A 23,333-nucleotide genomic window follows, 5' to 3' on the forward strand; every position below is an offset into this window, starting at 1 on the left:
GGCAAGATTTAAGCAATGTGACAGTTAGAAGGTGCAAAGTTTTTATTTGAGTTAAAATCACATTAATTATATCACCATCTCATGGCAAAGAACTACAGATTTTTTGTCATTTAAAAAAATGCAATAAAACATGAAAGAAGCTTCAGCTAATTGAGAAATCTCAAAGGTAATTGTGCAAGGTGGGACAGTGGCTCAGTGGTTAACACTGCTTCTACACAATGCCAGGGATCTGGGTTCAATTCCAGCCTTGGGCGACTGTGTGTAGAGTTTGCACATTCTCCATGTGTCAGCGTGGGTTTCCTCCGGGAATTCTGGTTGTCTCCCTGTGCAGATTAGGTGAATTGGTCATGCTAAATTGCCCATAGCATTCAGGGATGTGTAGGTTAGGTGCATTGGTCAGGGGTAAATGTAGAGTAATAAGGTAGCAGAATGGGTCTGGGTGGGTTAATCTTTGGAGAGTGGGTGTGGACTTGTTGGGCCAAATGGCCTGTTTCCACACTGTAGGGATTCTATGAAGATTAATTCACTCAAGGAACATTACAAATAGCTTTTTATTTTTGCCTATTTACATTAACTCCATTCATTTGCTGAGAATGTTTGCAATCCTTTACAAAGCATTCTGATCAAAATGGGTGCTTTTCTTAAAGACAATTCTCAGTTTATTTGCTTCTACAGTTCAAAATCATGCCACCTGATTCTAAGTACTGCAGATTCCATTCTGCAACCAAACACCAGGGATGACATGGGCCTGCCATCTGGTTAGCATCTTTATACAACTTCTGCTCTCTAGCTGACTGGGTTCAAATTATCTTGGTACACGAGCATGTACTTTAACCAATCATTTATTTCCAATTCCCACTCAATCGGCAATATCCATCACCAATGTTTTTGCCAATGTAAAATAAATATACTACAAGTGATAGTTTCCTCTAATTCTCTCTCAAGAAAGAACAAATTGAACCCATTACAGAGCTGGTCTCCATATTTTTGATGTCTAACATAGCTAGTATTTACTTGTGGAACAAAAGGTATGAAGTTTTACACCAACATCAATTTGATCAGTTATTTTAGGTTTCCTTATAAATTCTTCTTACACAAGATGATGTTAACGCATAAGGCAATGATCACCAAAAGTAGGTCCATTATTAACAATGCTGGGGAGTGACTTCCATAAAATGTACAGACAGAAATCACAATTCTGCTAGTTTAATTCCTGAGAATTATGTGATGATGGATTCAATAATCTGATGCACATATTTAGTAATTGTAACAATAAATTTAAATTACCAAGTAATTCCTTCTCTGGGCCGCTGAGTGACAGTAGTGTTTTGATAAGCCGCAGATGCCCTGCAAGCAGAACATTATCCGACTCACTAGTCTCTGATTCTGCAGTCCATGTGGGCTCAAAGTTGTCAAGCCAGTTAACCTCATCTTCTAACATGGCCGCAGGGCTAATTTGAAGTTGCTCCATCTCTGAAGCTAAAAGGAAGTAAGTGATTAATTTCAATATTAATGACTGCTGAAAATTAGAAAAACTCTGACATTAAATTGAGGTTGCATAGCACTATTATTTCCACGATACATGCTCTAAACTTAACACAATAAACATCCTCTCTCTCCAATCTATACAACACTCCTAAGTTTATTTTTTTTAAAAGGAGTTTTAGGAGTTAAAACTTTGTGCAAATTCAAATCACAAGCTGTATTCAATTCCAATGTAAACTGACAATCTCATCCAAGGAAGTCAAAAAAACTTTCAAAACAAACAGAAAATTGACAATATTTAGAGTTAAAATACTCCAGATAGTAAAGAAGCTGAAGCAATCCCTGGATCAAAACTTGTGTTAACCCTGACTAAACTAGGTCTAATGCTGTTTAAGAGACAGTTTTGGATTGGGGTAGACAAGGTCAGAAGTCACATTGACACCAGGTTCTCGTCCAACAGGTTTATTTGAAATGGTAAGCTTTCAGAGCATTGTCTCTTTGTCAGGTGAAGTGTCAATGCTCAGAAAGCTTTTGATTTCAAGTAAACCTATTGGGAGTATAACCTGATGTGTGACTTCTGATATTGTACAGACTGTGCATCCATTCCTCAGCATTATACCCCTTGTGTAGGCAGGACTGGATCAGATAGCAATAACTAATGCAAAGCTATACCTTTCTAACAATTCTAATGATCACTTTTACTTATGGTTTTACCTTATCTCAAATGAAAAAGCATTGCTTAATTTAATTCTGGCTGAAACTGGTATGAATTGACAAACAGAGTTGAGTGTGGGTGCTGGAAATGCACAGCAGGTCAGGCAACATTCGAACAGCAGAGGAACCGATATTTCTGGCATAAGCCCTTCATCAGGAAATAACAAACTATCACTTTACATATTTAGCTGAAATGTGTTTTGCTTGTTAAGTAACAAGGATAATGAAGTGCTAACGATAATGTTGTTTGAACTGGGAAACAAATATAAAATTTGTTGACACAAGGAGGCATCGGGACCAAATTTACAGGGAGAAATAGTTAGTGAATGAAACAATAGATCAAGAGGGGGGAAATCATAAGAACATAAGAAATAAGAGTAGGCCAGTCAAGCACTCAAGCCAGTCCCGTCGTTCAAGAAGATCATCATTGATCTGTCCCAGCTTCAATGCCTCTTTCATAGCAAGTCCTCATGGCTCTCAAATTTTCAGTTTTTGAAAAAACTACCTACTTCCTTTTTAAATACTCTCGGAGATCTAGAGTCCATAATTCTTTGGGATAGAGAATTCCAGACATTCACTACCTTCACAGAAGAAATTATCAAAGTAATTTCAGTTTTAAATGAATGCCCTCTTGTTCACAATCACCCTATTAGTGGAATCATCTCCTTAGAACCTGTAATAACTGGTTAGTCGTTCTCAATAAGTGAACCCCTTCATCCCAGGAATAAGGTTATTCCATCTCTTTCGAACTGACTCCAATATATCCCTTAATAAATTCAGGGATCAAAGCTGCACACAATGCTCCAATCCAGTATCAGTAATACTTTGTACAATTGTAACAAAATTTCCCCGTTTTCAAATTCCAACCTCTCACAATAAAAGTCAAAAACAGATTTGCTTTCTTACTTATTAATAATCTTCAGATAAAAAAAAGTTTCAATGGAAATCAGATATATCCTTATATAGCAAAATTGAGTGAAAATGCACGAGAGCAAAGGGACGACAAATTTGTACAAAGTTATGATAGATTGCAATTAAAGCACAATAATTGTGTAATTCTGGCATTCCATTACAGATTAGGTATTAAAGCCATGCAGAGTATATAGTGCAGATCCCAGACTATCAGGCAAGCAGCTTTGGTTAAGAAGAGAGATCTGAGATACTATTATTTCCACTGGAAAACAGAATACTATGATATCCCATTGAAGGATTTAACAATAAAGGCAATTTGGTAGGGAATTGGAGAAGGCCTATTTTCGCCAGGTGGTGGGTCAAAGACAAGGGTCATTAACTTAGCATAGCAACAAAACGAGCAAGAAGAGGGGCTAGGATAAATTTTCCCATGTAAAACATTATTATCACACAATGATTTACCACAGGATGTTGTTCAGGCAAAACAAATTTACCTTCGGTTCTTGGTTTGCTTGCCAAGCTGGTGGGGGTTGCAGTCATGCAAAGATTGGAACACACAGCTCTTCCCTTGATCCAACCAAAGCTATGATCTGACACGTGGATGACACATTTGTCCTCATCAAATGCACAGTTAGAGGAAACACACACTCTCATCGACAACATATTCACTGGTATCAAATTCACCAGAGGCGAGGAGAATAACAATCAACTCCCATTCCTCGACGTCATGGTACAATGAGTGACCAGTGAATTCCTAACCAAAGTTTATAGGAAGGCAACCCAGATGGACCAAATTCTTAATTACAACATCAATCACCTCAACATCCACAAACAGAGCTGTGTCAGAACACTATTCAAATGAGCTACAACATACTGCAACACACCAGAACTATGCAAAAATGAGGAAGAACACCTACATGAGGTCTTCACAAACAACAGATACCCCAACAGCTTTGTCTGCCCGATGTCAATTGGACAGACAATGCCAAGAGGTCACTGCATGCCCTACTACATTGATCAACCTACCCTACGTCAAGAACATATCAGAAATGACAACCAGACGAGTATGACTACTAGGAATCATGGTAGCACATTAACCCACATCCACACCATGCCAACTAGTCAAGGCCGAAAGACTCCATACCCACAACGTGCAGGACCAACGTAATACACAAAATCCCATGTAGCGACGTCCATAAACATTACATCGCTCAGACCAGAAGAAAACTAACAATCCAGATACATAAACACCAACTGGCAGCAAAATGGCACGACCAATTCTGCCTCATCTTAATACACAGACAAGGAGAGCCATCAATTTGACTGGGACAACGTCACTGTCCTAGGACAAGCTAACTAGAGATGCGCACGGAAATTCCTAGAGGCTTGGTTTTCAACCCAAAAAGCCATCAACAAACATGTAGAAATAGACCTCAGACACAAGCCACTGTACAGTAAAACCGGAAATGATGCCACCAACATTAATAGACCAGATCATAGAAATATCAAGCTTCACTGAAGTCGCATGTTTAATGTTCCCTAACATGGTAACGAAATGTTTGCATGACAACCTATCATATTGGTGAGCAAATCAACAATAACCTTCACAACTCAAGGTAAAAATCTTCGCAAAAACCTTAAAATTCATCTTCTTTGAGAAACATAGGATTATCTGAATAACTGGAAGATACAGAGCTATACAGACAGTACAGTGTAGTGCAAGTTAATTGTGGATTGATTCAGAGAAGTACCGGCATGGCCTGAATGTAGCAAATGATTAAATGTTTGTATTAAAAATTCTGAAATTAAATTTCAATGATACATTTAATATTGGCTTAAAATTGATAGGTTAAATGCCACCAAAATAAAACAAATAAAAACAGAAAACTGAGAAACTCAGCAGTCCAGCAGCATCTGTGGGGATTGGATCTGAGTTAACATTGGGTCTGATGAACAAGCGCCATTTCAGACTCAAAACCTTAACTCTCTCTACAATCATGCTGCTCGACCCTCAGAGATTCTCTAACATTTTCTGTTTTATCTCAGCTTTCCAACATCTGTTTTTATTATAGTTATGATCTTGCACTACAGCATAGAATGTAATATTCCTGTCACATCTTATCTCTGGATTAGGTAATTGCCTTGTAATTACATTGCTAGTTTTGATTGTGCGGTGACCCTCAATGTACCTTCCAAGCTCTCAATGAGTAAAAGCAGTTACATAGTGTAACATTTCCTTGAACTGAATTTAACATGCAATTCAGTTCTTTAAAACTACCAAAAATTTGGGTTATGTTGGGAATTTACCAAATGCACAGTACAGGTAAACTGAAGAAAGAATGCATTGATTATTTACATTCAACCTATAAATCTATCCGTCATACTCACATGTTAAGTCATCCAACAGTTGGCACCTCAAGCCAAAATATTCAGTACACTGGGACAAAAGCCTTCAAAAACAAACAAGGATAATGATTTTCAAATGAAACACAGTTATTTTGAACAGAAATGTAAGTCTTATTTACGCTTCATTCCAAGCATTTTGTAGGTGGGGATTAATCATTTAACAGGAGTTCGTATCTCAGTGACTTTGTCATCTATTTAGATAGTTTCTCCATGAGGAATATCTGAGCAGCAGAGTTCAAGGAACTGACCAGGTTTGCATCTAATCATAATTCAACTGCAAACCCCAGATTATATTTACCCGAATGCCACAGGAGATCTTGAACAAGAAAAAGATACAAGCCTTCAGAAAGTTTATGGTCAGATGACACCTTTGTTTTGAAACTTTTAGTTTTGTTTTTACCTACTGAAAACCTACCTTTGGTTGACTCCACGCATGATACTGGTCGGGGACCACAATGGTAGTTGTGTTGTCAATATGACATGCAGAAGGAACTGATTAGGTTTCTGTATTTCTGGGTTTGTTGAGGTATCTGTTTGGCTCAGTGTGTATAACTGATCCCAGGCAACCCTTCTTATCTGTGAAGGTATGAAATAACAAACACCTTCAAGAAAACAAACAAGTACACAGAAGCAGGAGCCATAGCAGGTCATACAGCCTATCAAGCCAGTCCTGCTATTCAATAATATCACAGCTCAATTTCCACATTAACTCAGCTTTCCCACCCTATCCTCATACCTTGTTTCCCGAGTGACCAAAATCTATCAATCCAAGTCTCGAATGTATTAACTGAACCTCCCCAGCCTAGGAGCAGAAAATTTCCAACATTCACAATGCACAAATGAAGGAACCTCTGAACTTGGCTCTAAATGGCTGACCCCTTATTCTGAAGCAATGACCTCTTGTCATTGAATTGCCAACCACTTTCTCACTACCTTTCAGTATTAAATCTGTAAAGCCATCTAAGAATTGAATACCTTTCAATGACAGTATTTCTCATTCTTCTAAATTCTATAAAATATTGGTTTGTTTTACTCAATTTCACTTCATAGTGTTGTGGACTAGGCCAGACCACTCAAAATATTCTTAAGCAGGCAATTTAGACCTAACTTTGCACTTTGTTTCGGTAAGTGCACAGTGAAAATTACCTGGAGTAAGACAGTTAGATTGGCTACAGTATTTTAAAACAGACAAAAAAGGTATTCAAAACTACAAACGTAACACAAAGAACAGAATAACCCCTACAGAACTCAACCTATCCAGCTAGACTTAATTATGCTGTACCGAATACACAAAACAGTCCCAATAAGCAAACTCCCTTTAAAAAACAGAATAAATGGAACACATGCTTACAGGTTGAAGTTGAAGGTCAGAAAAGAGAGAGCTTCCACACAACTCCCTGTTGAACTTCCTAGCTCAGACTAAACTAAAAACAGCTCAGCTCAGCTAGCTAAAGAGCTGACCACTCCCTTCTCGTTATACAGGTCACTTCTAAAGCATGACCGTTTTGGCCTGAAGTCTCATCTGCTTACATATAAACAAAAGGCCTCTCAAATTCCTTTTCATCTCTGTACTAAACCAAACTGATTAGAGTCTGGCCCAGTTTATTGCCCCTCTGAAAAAGAGTCAAGGACAGAGTCTCCTTGAGCTAAGCAACAGCGTTTAGAAAAAAAAGGGACAATAGGACAGCACTTTTGGCTCTAAAATTGTTCTAATGAATCCTCATTGCAACGCCACAAATGCAGTTTTATCCTTTCTTCATTAAGGAAACCAAAACCATACAATGTTCCAGATATGGTTTCACCAAAACACTATCTAATTTTAGTAAAACATCCTTACGCTTAAATTGTAAGCTGGCTCCTATAAAGGCTAACATTGACCTTCTTAATGCATTTGCTCAACCAGCATGTTAACATTCTAATTTAACTACAGGTCACCAAGTTTATTGAATCACATCATTTACTAGTTTCTTGATTTGTGAATAATACTGATTTTCAATTATTCCTACTGACAACTTTACGTATGTCATCGGTCAAATTGGGCCACGGTCTCCAGTTTACATACTCAGTGATACTACTACCACACTAACATTGCTTCCTGAATCTTGGATGACAACATTCTGTGTAGTATCTTTCCCTATCACTCAAATGTCCTATACCTCTTCAAAATCTGTGTTCTCTTCACATCTGCTTTTCCACCTATCATTGTATCATCAGCAAAACATATCGTAGTAAAGTATTGAAACCACTGGCACAAAATGTAAAATAGCTGAGGCCCCAGCACAGATTCTTGTTGCATCCTGTAAATGCCCCATTTATTTCTATAGGTTTCTGTTGACTAATCCATACTAGTAATACTCCAAACCCCATAAGCTATCATCTTTCTTATATCTTCTGTTATGGGATCTGGGCATTACAGGCAAGCATTTGTTGCATATTCCTAACTTTCTTTGAATTGTGTGGCTTACTAAGATATCATAGACGGCAGTCAAGAGTCACGTGCTGAGATTTCCTTCTCTACAAGGCACGAGTGATATTATTTTTAAATGAAAATTGATGATAGCTTCACAGTCATTATTACTGAGACCACCTTTCACTTCAGATTTTATAAACTGAATTTAAATTTCACCAGCTGATGTGGGTGAGATTTGAACCTACATCCTCTGAGAATTAGCCTTGGCTGTGCAGCATTTCTTTACTTTGGATATCAGTTTAATTGCCTACTTCCGATGTGTTAGACAGATGTAAAACATTTGTTAAACATCTCTGCCATTTCCTTATTTCCCTTGATAATTTTAATACTTTAATTCGAAAAGATCCATGTTTACTTTCAATATTTACAAACTGCATACAAAAAGGTAAAACACAATTTTCAAGAGGATCTATTCAAAATATTTGTTTCAAAATTGTTGGATTCTTTACATTTATACTGCAGGAAACCACATACAGCTGAGTTTGTGAAGACAAGTGGGCACGTTTTCGTATTTGCTTGACTCCAGTGTCGTTATTGCTAAACATTCAAATTCACAATGGCAATCACTCACTCAACAGCACTCACAGAAAAGAAACCTTTAATTCCAGATAAAATTTTTGTATCTTAATTGCTCCAAATTAGCCCAATAATGTAGAAACCCATGATGCAAATTAGATTTTTGTAGGTATTTTCTATTTTCCTTACCTCAGCACTGGGGGATCCAAGTAGTATGTCAATGATAAAATCACTCACACAAGGAAGAATATAAAAAGAACCTAAGACAAAACAGCAAACCATGGTTTAAATGATCTTCTAGTCTATTGTTATCATTGAAAGCTATAAAGTATGAATCTGTTTTAACACAGATATTTCTCGGTTCAGGTTTTTAACATATTTTGGTTTCTTCAAGTCTCTACTCTCTAAGTTTTAAACTACTCTCAAGTTCTGAAAAAGGCTCACTGGATCCAGAACATTGACTCTGCTTTCTCTCCACAGATGCTGCCAGATCTGTTGAGTTTTTCCAGCACTTTCTGATTTTTGTTTCAGAATTCCAGCATCTGCAATTCTTTGGGATTTTTTTTTCCCCCTCATGTTTCTAGCCTTGTTTTACACTTCAACTACAGCTTAGGTCATGCAACTTCATTAACCTGTCCTCTATATTTCAATAAGTAGAGAAGATACTGAAATGATAGCTACTTTAAAATTGAATTTCCTTACTCTATGCGCAATTCATTTTTCCAAAAGCCATTTGATATCAAAATACATTGTACTTATTCTGCATCTCTTTTCCTGTGGCGTTGCCCACCAGTAGTTATTTCTCCTCTATCTCAGCTGCTTCATTTAACAGGACTCAAGTGTTTCTTATAACAAGACCTCACCATTTACATATAAGCTGTATTTATTAAGAGGAGTTTGGTGACATCATTTCTCAAGCAAAGTGTGCAGTTGAAATGGTGATTTAACAAAAGAATTTTTCTACTCTATTAGTAAATTTTAAAATAGAGCAAATGTAAAAATTAACACGAAGCAGAAATGCATCACCAAAGGATATCTTCCTGAACCATCCTGCAAAAGTAAATCTATAAGTAGCCCTCTGCATACTTTTTTTAAAAACATGGTGATACACTTTCACAGAGAAAGTATTTTTATAGATACATTCGATCCTTTGCATTGTATGTGATTTACTTATAAAATAATTCAAACTGATATTATGAAAAATAAACTTCACTTTAAATTAGATCTATCTTTCAAATATAACAGAAAAGTAGGGAACAGGAGCAGGAATAGGTCAGCCAGCTCAGTGAGTCTACTATGATCATGGCAGATCTTCTCTCCTAATGGCATTTTCCCATAATATCTTTAAAGTGTAGAAATCTATTGATTGTTCTCTTGAATGCACTCAATGACCGAGCTGCCCAATTCCTCTGAGATAGAGAAGTCCAGAGATTCACCATACTCTGCAACAAGAAATTCCTCCTCATCTCAGTCCTTAACATCTACCTCATTATCTGAGACTGTGTCCCTTGGGTTCTAGACACCTATGCCATCCCTACCAGGCATATACCCTTTCTACATCTACCCTGCAAGAGTTTAGTGTTAGGGTACTTCAAATAGATAATCCGTTCCGTGAAAGACATTACCTAGTTGCTGGCACCGGAGCTGTAAACATGTCACTAGGAGTGATAAGGCCTCTCGAGCAATGAGCGTATCTTTGGTGGAGACTGAGTGTTGCTTCACACATATGCCTGCATGCAGTGTGGTTGATTCACCTTCACTTCCTGAACTGCAAGTGCTGCCTGTACAAGTTAAAACAATTTGTGTCATCCGGCTTGAATGAGTTTTCTCCTGATCTTGCATTAGAAAAATTTGACAGTATATTTGATACTGCGCCAAAAAAGATTACTTCACTTATCCATCGTGCTATGAAACAATTTCTATGAAATTTATCAGATTACCATAGAAGCATTCTATGAAAATTCATGAAAACAATTAAATGTTAAATGTCAGTAACGTGAAATATTAGATTTGCTGTCTCACACCGATTGTTTCAAAAGCACAATTATAGAGCTGAGTTTCATCACAAGAGGCCACAGAATTAGAGAGAATGCATTCAAAAGCTGTAATTCAACAAAAAAATTTCTATGTTGTCAGAAAAAATGGCAAGTAGTGTGAGCACAGGTCCAAGAGTGAAAAGAAACAAATTTGGTAGATAACCCCAGATGACCAGAACAACATTAGCGGACAGCAAATTATGTTAATTCCTGACCTGCATGACCAATGATATTTTACAAGAAGACCACGGAAGAATATGACAATTGCTGAAAGAGATTCTGTAAACTGTGAAACATCATCCATTTGTTGTTTATGGCAAAGGTTCGGAGGCTTATATTAAGGTAAATAGCCAATTTATGCTACTTGTTCTGGTAAACATTTGAAAAAAGCTTTTTAAAGTTGGACTCCAATGTCCAAACCAAAGCAGACAAATAAAGATTACTTATGCAAGGAAACGTTTTGTAGGCACAAGGAATTCCTTACCTGAACTGCTGAGCCTATTTCGGATACCAACAGAAAACAGAGAATTGGTACTCTCTCTAATTGGCTGACAGCTCCCCACCAGGTCAAGACGTCCAGCAGCTGCGGCCCATGTCAGCCTCATGAAGCAGGCCACTGTTGAGGTGAAATCATTCACATCCATTGTCTGCAACATAAAGTTACACATGCTCACATTAAAATACAAAACTCTGGCACCTGATGCACAAATAGCTGGCACACTACACCTCAGAAGGTGAAAGACTGAGCTCAGGTTGAAACACAAGTGTAGCTACTACCCAATGATTACAGTTATGTGGAGATGCTGGTGTTGGACTGGGAGGGCAAAGTCATAAGTCACACAAAACCAGTTTATAGCCCAACAGTTTATCTAAAACCACAAGCTTTTGGAGTGCTGCTCTTTCATCAGGTGAAATGGGAGGTGATGCACAGATCTGTGTGCCTCCCACCACTTCACCTGACGAAGGAGCAGCACTCCAAGAATTTATGATTTTAATAAAGCCTATGAACTGTAACCTGGTGTTTTGTGACTTCTGACAAATGGTCCCAGTAATAACTTACTTAAACAACTAACATTAGATTCTTCAAATGAAGCTGATAAATCTCAAAATAAATTAGTCCCTTTTCTTCTGACGTGATAGGGTTCCCATAATCATTACCATCTCTTTCCTTATATCACATACAGGCATCTGTTTATTAACATACAGGGATATTTGAAGAAAGCTGAATGCCTAAACCCAACTTTATAACTGAGGTGCTTTGGAAGGCAAGTATAATCTCATGTTCATATGTGTCAAATGCCAAGGGAAAACCTGTAAAGTTTCAGTCCCAAATTTTCTCACTATAATAAAACACTGAACCCTTGTTGTAGATTAGATAAGGGTAGTTTGTGTTTTTATTTAGCTGTTCTAGTGAGGAGGAAGTGAGGCAAATATACATTTCTGCTTAATCCGTCCAAGTCCAGTTTTACATTTTTAATTCACACACTCTAAAATTCCATAAAATGGGTCAAAATGTACTGAAAAGATGTAGGAGTCTAGAAATACAAATGTGCTACTTCAGGTCTCTTCAATAAGAGGTGGCTAGTGCACGGTCTTTCAATAATATTTTTACATTGAAAATTTCCATCTTTCCTTTTTATGGCCTCACCATTAGGAATATTTGTACAAATTGTCCCCACCATCACAAAATTCTAGATCTTGCCTTGGTGGTGTTGCACTCAATATCCTTGCAAAATGAATTGTGGCAACTCAATGACCTTATTTGAATATTGATGTCTGTAAATGGCAGTTTCACGGACTGCAACTGGATAACAGACAGTAAACGAACTTTTACAAAAAGGGGTATCATGCGACAAGACTTGCCACCTTACCATTAAAACAAACTGCGCTTGCAAAATACCCGAACGTTAATGCACAAATACCTATGTTACACAGGTTGCATAAAGCATGAGAACAAAATGATACAGAAGCTCACAGAAATACTCAGCAGATCTGAATCGTAAACTCTTAATCTGAAGCAATCTTAAATTCGGAACAGTGTGCAACATTAGACGAGATTCAAAGAGATCTTCATCAACTGGATCAATGGGTTGAGTGGCGGCAGATGTAGTTTAGATTAGATTAGATGCCCCAGTGTGGAAACAGGTCCTTTGGCCCAACAAGACCCTCTGAAGAATAACCCACCCACCTCTGAGTAATGCACCTAACACTACGGACAATTTAGCATGGCCAATTCACCTAACCTGCACATCTTTGGAATGTGGGAGGAAATCTTTGGAATGTGGTGCACCCGGAGGAAACCCAAACAGACATGGGGAGAATGTGCAAACTCCACACAGACAGTTGCCCAAGGCTGGAATCAAACCTGGGACCCTGGCACTGTGAGGCAGCAGTGCTAACCATTGAGCCACTGTGCTGCCATGGATAAATGTGAGGTTTTGCATTTTGGTAAAATAAGCAAGGACAGGACTTCTACAATTAATGGTAGGTCCCCGAGTTGGAGACTCAGGGGTTTAGGTACATAATTCTTGCCTTCATTGTTCAGACCATTGATTATTGGAGTTGGGATGTCATGTGGAGTTTGTACAGAGGTCTCTTTCGGAGTAGAGTCATAGAGATGTACTGCATGGAAACAGACCCTTCGTTCCAACCCGTCCATGCCGACTAGATATCCCAACCCAATGTAGTCCCACCTGCCAGAACCTGGCCCATATCCCTCCAAACATCTTCCTATTCATATACCCATCCAAATGCCTCTTAAAATGTTGCAATTGTACCAGCCTCCACCACATCCTCTGGCAGCTCATTCCATACACTGGCAGCTCAAGAGTAGTGTGTCCACTTTTGGTTGCCCCTGTTATAGGAAGGATATTACTAAACTGAAGAGAGTTCAGAAAAGATTTATCAAGATGTTGCTGGAAATAGAGGGTTTGACTTAAAAATTAGCTGGATAGGCTGGGACTTCTTTCACTGGAGTGTAGGAGGTTGAAAATCAACCTTATACAAGTTTATAAAATCATGAGGAGCATAGATTACGTGAATAGCAAGGGTCTTTTCCCTAGGGTGGGGGAATTCAAAACTAGGGGATATATTTTTAAGGTGAGAGGAGAAAGATTTAAAAGGACATGAGGGGTAACATTTTTTTATAGTGGTGAATCCAGGTACAGTTACAATGTTTAAAAGACATTTGGGTAAGTAAATGGATAGAAAAGGTTTGGAGGGATATGGGCCAAGCACAGGCAGGTGGGACTAATTTAGTTTGGGAACATGATCGGCGTGGACTAGTTGGACTGAAAGGTCTATTCCGATGGTATATGACGCGAGAATCAAAGGTGAAAGGAATGGAAATCACTGCTGCAAAGAAAGAATTATTTGCATGGAACATAAATGAAAAAATAATTAGCTAAGTCAGCAAGTAAAAAACAAAAACTAGATTAACCAAGCACATGGCAATAAAGAAGAACCGGAATTCTGAAAATGTTATTGCTCATTGATGGCGGCATCATCCACAGGGACATAGGAAGAAACTTCAGAGTTGGCATTTTTCTGTGAAGTAGAAAATGGTATGCTAAACAATAACAGCATCATCCTTGTCCGTGATAGTTTTACTCACTTGTATTGCCACTCTGGCAGCAGGTATTATCTCCTCAATTCTGATAGATGACCGATCTGATGTCACACTCATCTGCCGCATTGTGGACTTTTCTTGACTACCACACATCGATAATTGTCTACTACTCTGTCGACTAACATTGCGAAACGGGCGAGAAGACAATGCTTCCATTCCATCCTTCAGGAAATCATCATCTAAAGTAGAAGGCATCATTTGGCCTACCAACAGAAACCTAGGGCAGAAAACACATGGCATTACAATAGGCAAACAGTGTTTCAAGATTTTAATAAACTTAAAATGTTTCTTTTCATTAGTTCCACTAAAATGGCAAGAAATCAAGTTTAACAAATTATTTTGGCAAGAGAAGTATTTAACAACTTGACGAGACTTTGAGAATGAATATGTCTAAACCTGCCCTTTGTTTCTTTTTAAAGTTTCATTATTGTAGTAAATGTAGTCCTTTTTTTGTCATTTTCCTACTCAAAATTTTAAATTGAAGTCTCCCAATATCTCTTTTCTCATGCTTGCATTTGAATGGCTGCTACTTCCTGAACTTGTAAAACATTTATGCTTTTGTACCATCTGAATTTCACCCCTCATTTTTGGAGACCAAATCACCCCAACCCAGCAATTTTTATCTTGATAAGGTTATTGAAATGTTAAACCTTGTAATGTCGAATCAGAAGCAACCCATTTAATCCCTTGATCTATTCTGGTATTCCATTACTTCACAGCTGATCTATGCCATTTATCTATCTTTTCTCCGGGCCTTTAATATTCCAAAACCATCTATTACAATCTTAATGTTTCAGTTGAACCGGCATCCAAGCTGTTTTGAGGGACATGAGTTCCAGATTCCAACTACCCAATTAGGAAACTGCAGCTGATAATCCACAACTCTGCTGCAGTAAACTGGGTCATTAAATTCATAGACCAGCAGACTGCACGATTATAAATCTTGAACTATTTATATTTATATGACAAACTGCTGAACAGGGTAACAGCAATCTTCAGTAACAAAGAAAGCAGGAATCTACTCACACTGCTGGTCTCCGAAAATGTGGAGAATTAATTGGGGAAATCAGTTTACAAAATCACTTAAACAACTGCATAAATAAATATCAGCATTAATACAAACGCCAAGCTATACAGTACAACGCTCTTTGGAGAGGTAAAATCAATTACTTCCAGAGTAACTTCAAACATTTCAAAAGCTGAGTTGTACTCTTACTTCATTATACAGTTGCCAGATCCCGAGTCAAATTAAAATAAATTCCACTGACAGAACGTGAGCATCTCTGCAAAACAGAGCTATTATTGCCCATTCGTAGCTACCCAGCAAAGGTGACTGTCTTGATACAAACAGGTAATTTACTTGGATATATCAGTGAACAATTAGGAGTCAACTATTTTCAAATAGGAGAATGGAAAGTTTTGTTCCTTAAAGAACCTTACTAAACAAACTTCATAATAGTTTCATGGTCACTCTTACTGGCACTGACTTTTATCAAGATTCAAATGACCAAACTCCGCACAATTTAACCTTACTTTCTCTGGATTAGCTGAGTAATAAGGATCACTATGCTTGTCAAATTGCCTGACAATAAAAAATGTTTGACTCATGATCAAGTCAATGGTTTTGATCACATGTGCAACACTTCAAAGTATATATTTTCTGGCGCTTAATTAAATAGAGTCATAGAGATGTACAGCATGGAAACAGACCCTTCGGTACAACCCGTCCATGCCGACCAGGCATCTCAACCCAATCTAGTCCCAACTGCCAGCACCCAGCCCATATCCCTCCAAACTCTTCCTATTCATATACTCATCCAAATGCCTCTTAAATGTTGCAATTGTACCAGCCTCTACCACATCGTCTGGCAGCTCATTCCATACATGTACCACCCTCTGTGTGAAAAAGTTGCACCTTAGGTCTCTTTTATATCTTTCCCCTCTCACCCTAAATCTATGCCCTCTAGTTCTGGACTCCCCCACCCCAGGGAAAAGACTTTGTCTATTTATCCTATCCATGCCCCTCATGATTTTGCAAACCTCTATAAGTTCACCCCTCAACCTCCGACGCTCCAGAGAAAACAGCCCCCAGCCTGTTCAGCCTCTCCCTATAGCTCAAATCCTCCATCCCTGGCATCATCCATGTAAATCTTTTCTGAACCCTTTCAAGCTTCAAAACATCTTTCCAATAGGAAGGAGACCAGAATTGCACACAATATTCCAATAGTGGCCTAACCAATGTCCTGTATAGCCGCAACATGACCTCCCAACCCCTGTACTGAATACTCTGACCAATAAAAGAAAGCATACTAAACGCCTTCTCCACTATCCTATCTACCTGCGACTCCACTTTCAAGGAGCTATGAACTTGCACTCCAAGGTCTCTTTATTCAGCAACACTCCCTAGGACCTTACCATTAAGTGTATAAGTCCTGCTAAGATTTGCTTTCCCAAAATGCAGCACCTCTTATTTATGTGAATTAAATTCCATCTGCCACTTCTCAGCCCATTGGCCCATCTGGTCACAATCCTGTTCTAATCTGAATGTTACAATAAAATTAATTAAAGGCAATGAATTGTGAAAATATTGGAATTTAGGGATAATTCCTCAACTGTACTTTAAGCATTGGTGTCAAAACATTGCTGATTTAAATGACCAGAACACCTTTATCTCCAATACAGCAACTAAATAGTCATACAGCACAGAAACCGACCCTTCGATCCAACTCATTTGCACTGACCAGACATCCCAATCTGACCTCGTCCCATTTGCCAGCATTTGGCCAATGTTCCTCTAAACCCTTCCTATTCATATACCTCGCCAAATGCCTTTTAAATGTTGTAATTGTGTCCACCTTCAACACTTCCTCGGACAGCTCATTCCATACATGCACCACCTCAGGTCCTTTTAAAGTCTTCGCCCTCCCACCTTAAACATGTGCCCTGTAATTTTGGACTTCCACAAATTTCTCTCAATGCCCGCCGCCATGGAACACACCCTTGGCTATTCACCCTATCCATGCCTATCACAACTTTACAAACCTTTATAGGGTCATCCCTTAGTCTCCGATGTTCCAGGGAAAAACCCTCAGCCTATTCAGCCACTCCCTATCGCTCAAATCCTTCAATCATCCTTGTAAATCTTTTCTGCACTCTCTCAAGTTTAACAACAACCTTCCCACAGAAGGGTGACCAGAATTGTGTGTACTGTTCTAAAAGTGACCTCTCCAATGTACTGCACAAATGCAGCATGACATCTAAATAATTAAACAATTTCCTGCTTTTCCCCTTTCAAAGGTTTTGACTCTTCACTGGACTATGCTTCGGGCTCCACTCTGTGGCATGTCATTCAAGTGGCTGAGTAGTGAATGCAGTGATCTTATTAGTCTGTGCTAAGTTTCACATCTTATTCTTTGTTAATGTTGCTACTCACCACCTCAAAAATCATTAGGCAAGTATACCTGACTATGGAAATGGTGCATTGTTGAATGATACAACATATGTGGGCTCTCACCTTGCAAGCTGCAGGCAGATTGAATAAACTCCTTGCCTTGTCTCATAGTCCACCTCAGATGGAATGGAATCTCTCTGCATAACGTTCACCACCAAACTGGAATACAAAAAGCGCAAAGTTGCATAGCTTTCTTTGGCTAATACTTACCAAGATATGCAGCAAGGATTGGACAACCATATTTAGCAGCAGTATTTTGATGGTGCTTTCCATTATGGAGTGATTGTCACCTACATGGGTTTCTTAAATTAAAATTACAGTAATTCATAGAACATAGAACTTTACAGCACAGTACAGACCCTTCGACCCTCGATGTTGCGCCGACCTGTGAAATTAAGCTGATGCCCATTTAACCTAAACCGTTTCATTATTATCCATATGTGTGTCCAAAGCCCATTTAAATGTCCTTAAGGTCGGTGAGTCTACTACTGTTGCAGGCAGGGCCTCTACTACTCTGAGTAAAGAAACTACCCCTAATATCTGTCCTAAATCTATCACCCCTCAATTTAAAGCTATATCTCTTTGTGTTAGCCTTCAACATCCAAGGAAAAAGGCTCTCACGGTCCACCCTATCTAAACTTCGATTACCTTATATGTCTCGATTAAGTGACCTCTGAACCTGCTTCTCTCCAATGGAAACAGCCTCAGTTCCCTCAATCTTTCCTTGCAAGACCTTCCTTCCATACCAGGAATACAGGCAGGGTGCCTGCAGAATGGAGAGATAAATGAGAGCGGGGTGGGGGTGGGGAGAAAGTAGCATAGAGTACAATAGGTGAATGGGGGTGGGGATGGAGATGATAGGTCAGAGAGGAGGGTGGGGAAAGGTAGGAAAGAGTACAAAGGGTGAATGGAGGTGGGGATGAAGGCGATAGGTCAGAGAGGAGGATGGAGTGGATAGGTGGAAAGGAAGATAGGCAAGTAGGACAAGTCATGGGGACAGTGCTGAGCTGGAAGGTTGGAGCTGGGGTAAGGTGGGGGGAGGGGAAATGAGGAAACTGGTGAAATCCACATTGATGCCATGGGGTTGAAGTATTCCAAGGCGGAAGATGAGGCATTCTTCCTTCAGGCGTCGGGTGGTGAGGGAGTGGCGATGGAGGAGGCCCAGGACCTGCATGTTCTCGGCTGAGTGGGAGGGGGAGTTGAAATGTTGGGCACAGGGCAGTGGGGTTGATTGGTGCGGGTATCCCGGAGATGTTTCCTAAAGCGCTCTGCTAGGAGGCATCCAGTCTCCCCAATGTAGAGGAGACCACATCGGGAGCAATGGATACAATAAATGATATTGGTGGATGTGCAGGTAAAGCTTTGATGGATGTGGAAGGCTCCTTTGGGGCCTTGGATGGAGTTGAGGGGGCATGGACCTGACCAGGTAGTCACAGAGGGAACGGTCTTTGCGGAAAGCGGAAATGGGTAGGGAGGGAAATATATCCCTGGTAGTGGGGTCTGTTTGGAGGTAACGGAAATGTCTTCGGATGATGTGGTTTATGCGAAGATTGGGAGGGTGGAAGGTGAGTACCAGGGAGGTTCTGACCTTGTTACGGTTGGAGGGGTGGGATTTGAGGGCGGAGGGGCAGGATGTGGACGAGATGCTTTGGAGGGCATCTTTAACCACGTGGGAAGGGAAATTGCGGTCTCTAAAGAAGGTGGCCATCTGGTGTGTTCTGTGGTGGAACTGATCCTCCCGAGGGCAGATACGGTGGAGGAATTGGGAATGCGGGATGGCATTTTTGCAGAAAGTAGGGTGGGAAGAGGTGTAATCCAGGTAGCTGTGGGAGTTGGTGGGTTTGTAAAAAATGTCAGTGTCAAGTAGGATTTCATTAATGGAGATGGAGAGGTCCAGGAAGGGGAGAGAGGTGTCAGAGATGGTCCAGGTGAATTTAAAGTCAGGGTGGAATGTGTTGGTGAAGTTGATAAATTGCTCAACCTCCTCACGGGCGGACAAGGTGGCGCCAATGCACTCATCAATGTAGCAGAGGAAGAGGTGGGCAGTGGTACCAGTGTAACTACGGAAGGTGGACTGTTCTACGTAGCCAATAAAGAGACAGGCATAGCTGGGGCCCATATGGGTTTCCATGGCTACCCCTTTGGTCTGGAGGAAGTGGGAGGATTCGAAGGAGAAATTGTTAAGGGTGAGAACCAGTTCAGCCAAACGAAAGTGTGTTGGTGGAAAGGTACTGTTGGGAACGTCAGGAGAGGAAGAAACGGAGGGCTGGGAGACCCTGGTCATGGCGGACGGAGGTGTAGAGGGATTGGATATCCATGGTGAAGATGAGACGTTGGGGGCCGGGGAAACCGAAGTCTTGGAGGAGTTGAAGGGTGTGGGTTGTGTCTCGAATAAATGTGGGGAGTTCCTCGACTAGGGGGGGATAGGACAGTGTCAAGGTAGGTGGAGATGAGTTCAGTGGGGCAGGAGCATGCTGAGACAATGGGTCGGCCAGGGTGGTCAGGCTTGTGGATCTTGGGAAGGAGGTAGAATCAGGCGGTGCGAGGTTCCTGGACTAGGAGGTTGGAAGCTGTGGGTGGGAGATCCCCTGAGGCAATGAGGTTCTGTATGGTCTGGGAGATGACGGTTTGGTGATGGGGGGGGTGGGGTCATGGTCGAGGGGGCAGTCTTCAAGTTGGTGTCTGGCTTCAGCGGTGTAGAGGTCAGTATGCCAAACTACCACTGCACCCCATTTATCTGCTGGATTGATGGTGAGATTGGGATTGGAGCAGAGGGGGTGGAGGGCTGTGCGTTGTGAGGGTGAGAGGTTGGAGTGGGGGTAGACAGGTTGAGGCGGTTAATGTCTTGGCGGCAATTGGAAATGAAGAGATCGAGGGCAGATAATAGGCCAGCATGGGGTATCCAGGTGGATGGAGTGTGTTGGAGGTGGGCAACATTTCCCCTCCCCCGACCTTACCCCAGCTCCAACCTTCCAGCTCAGCACTGCCCTCATGACCTGTCCTATCTGCCTATCTTCCTTTTCACCTATCCACTCCACCCTCCTCTCTGACCTATCACTTTCATCCCTACCCCCATTCACCCACTGTACTCTTTGCTACCTTACCGCAACCTCCTCTCTGACCAATCACCTCCATTCCCCACCCCCATTCACCTATTGTACTCTATGATACTTTCTCCGCACCCCAACCCCCTTCTCATTTATCTCTCCACTCTGCAGGCACCCTGCCTCTATTCCTGAAGAAATGCTTTTGCCCGAAAATTCGATTTTCCTGCTCCTCCGATGCTGCCTGACCTGCTGTGCTTTTCTAGCACTACTCTAATCTAGACTCTGGTTTCCAGCATTTGCAGTCCTTGTTTTTAACCTTCTTTCCATACCTGGCAACATCCTAGTGAATCTCCTCTGACTGCTTTCCAAAGCTTCCACATCCTTCCTATAATGCGGTGACCAGAACTGCACCAATACTCCAGGTGCAGCCATACCAGTGGCTTGTACAGCTGAGGAGAAAGTGAGGGCTGCAGATGCTGGAGATCAGAGCTGAAAATGTGTTGCTGGAAAAGCGCAGCAGGTCAGGCAGCATCCAACGAACAGGAGAATCGACATTTTGGGCATAAGCCTGAAGAAGGGCTTATGCCCGAAACGTCGATTCTCCTGTTCCTTGGATGCTGCCTGACCTGCTGCGTGTTTCCAGCAACACATTTTCAGCTCTTGTACAGCTGAAGCATGACTTCGGGGCTCTGAAACTCAATCCCCCCCACCATATGCTTTCTTAACAACCCTATCAACCTGGGTGGCAACTTTCAGGGATTTAGGCACCTAGACACCAAGATCTCTGTTCATCGACACTGCCAAGAATTTTACTATTAGCCCGTACTCTGCATTCTTGTTACTTCTTAAGTTACTACCTCACACCTTTCCGCATTAAACTCCATTTGCAGTAGCTGTTTCTCGAATAAGGTCCACATTTCAAAAGTGCCCATCCTTTATAGTTTCTTTCCCCATTCTAAATCTAATATAATCTCATCATAATTGCCTTTTCCACAGTTATACCTCTTTCCCTGCAGAATATACCCATCCCTGCCCATTGCTATTGTAAATGTAACCGAATTATGGTCACTACTGCCAAAATGCTCACCTATCTCCAAATCTAACACCTGATCGGGTTCATTCCCCAGTACCAAATCCAATAATGGCATTACCTTTTTTGGCCTGACTACATACTGTGTCAGAAAACCTTCCTGCACACATTGAACAAAAACGGACTCATCTAAAGTACTTGAACTATAGTATTCCCAGTCAATATTGGAGAAGTTAAAGTCCCCCATAACAACTATCCTGTTACTCTCGCTCCTATTGAGAATCATCTTTGTTATCCTTTCCTCTAAATCTCCAGAACTATTCGGAGACCTATAGAATAAGGACTTCTCCTTTCCTGTTTCTAACCTCAGCCAAAACTAACTCAGTGGATGAGCCCTCAAACATTATCTCAGCTGCTGTAATACTACCCTTGATTAAGAATGCCACACCCCCGTCTCTTTTACCATCTTCTCTGTCCATGCTGAAACATCTAAATCCCAGAATCTGCAACACCCATTCCTGTCCCTCTTCTAGCCATGTCTCTGAAATGGCCACAACATTGAAATCCCAGGTACCAACCCATGCTGCAAGTTCACCCACCTTATTCCAGATGCTCCTGGCATTGAAGTACACACATTTCAAACCAACATCCTGATTGCCAGTGCCCTCTTGTGACCTTGTATACCTATCCCTGACCTAACTACTCTAAACCTCCTATATACTGGAACTACAATTTAGGTTCCCTCTACTGCATTAGTTTAAACCCCCCACCGAAGAGCATTAGCAAATGTTCCCCCCAAGGATATTGATACTGCTCTGATTCAGGTGAAGATCATCCTATTTGTAGAGGTCCTGCCTTCCCCAGAAAGAGTTCCAATTATCCAAGAATTCAAAAATCGTAAAATAATCAAAATTATAAAAAGCACAGATGTGCTTTAGTTGTTAAAAATGTTTTGGTGTCACCATCCCACAAGACTTCTCTTTTGTTATGTTTTGGCGAAACGATATTTCCTAAAGCTAATCAAAATCTCCTATGATTTTAAAACCCGCACTCATATTAATGTTATGTATGCAGCACCAAGTATATGATTTAATTGCAGTATGTAGTGCTCTTGACATTACAATGGATAGCATAATGCTCTCCTGTCTCTCATAATATAAGATCATAAGAATCTGGATTAATATAGACATGTAAGCTTAAAGTTGCATTACAAAATTTACTTCAAGCAAAATAAGTTAACATGCTGGATAACACAAAAGTTCTAAATTCAAAACAAAACATCTGTCTGTTCTTGGGTCAATCTACCAAGGAGTGCATACCAATTTGCCAAGATGCATATCATATATATAGTATGTAGATGTAACAAACAGAATATCATAGTTGACAACTAACCCCCACCAGGCAGAGCTTTGCTCTCCTAGGAGATCCTGCAGTCTTGCCTACACTATAACTCTGAAGACACTGAAACTCAAACATGCATTAACCAACCTTAACTACACATTCAAAGAAAGAACACACAAATATACCAAGGTAGAAATGAATCCCTGACATTTTTTTTGTTTTCTCAGAATACAATTTGTTTAATCAAATTATTACATGCTATTATTTGTGTAGCTAAACAACAGATAGCACATAGAG

The 23,333-nt window shown here is 40.3% G+C and overlaps 1 protein-coding gene across 3 annotated transcripts in view; it reads right to left on the reverse strand.

The window, feature by feature from the left end:
- usp24 (ubiquitin specific peptidase 24) overlaps positions 1 to 23,333 on the reverse strand; it is a 185,558-nt gene that overhangs the window by 70,752 nt on the left and 91,473 nt on the right. For all 3 annotated transcript variants that reach the window (XM_043699013.2, XM_043699012.2, XM_043699014.2), the window contains exons 32-39: positions 17,682 to 17,777; positions 14,153 to 14,384; positions 11,024 to 11,186; positions 10,129 to 10,284; positions 8,693 to 8,763; positions 5,933 to 6,093; positions 5,500 to 5,561; positions 1,288 to 1,479 (exon numbers count right to left, since the gene is read on the reverse strand). In XM_043699013.2, coding sequence (XP_043554948.1) covers positions 1,288 to 1,479; positions 5,500 to 5,561; positions 5,933 to 6,093; positions 8,693 to 8,763; positions 10,129 to 10,284; positions 11,024 to 11,186; positions 14,153 to 14,384; positions 17,682 to 17,777 — 1,133 coding nt within the window. The remainder of the gene's footprint in view (positions 1 to 1,287; positions 1,480 to 5,499; positions 5,562 to 5,932; positions 6,094 to 8,692; positions 8,764 to 10,128; positions 10,285 to 11,023; positions 11,187 to 14,152; positions 14,385 to 17,681; positions 17,778 to 23,333) is intronic.

Source organism: Chiloscyllium plagiosum, unplaced genomic scaffold, assembly GCF_037043375.1.
Source record: "Chiloscyllium plagiosum isolate Xiang-an unplaced genomic scaffold, Cpla_swu_hap1 HiC_scaffold_9, whole genome shotgun sequence".
NCBI classification, from domain to species: Eukaryota; Metazoa; Chordata; class Chondrichthyes; order Orectolobiformes; family Hemiscylliidae; genus Chiloscyllium; species Chiloscyllium plagiosum.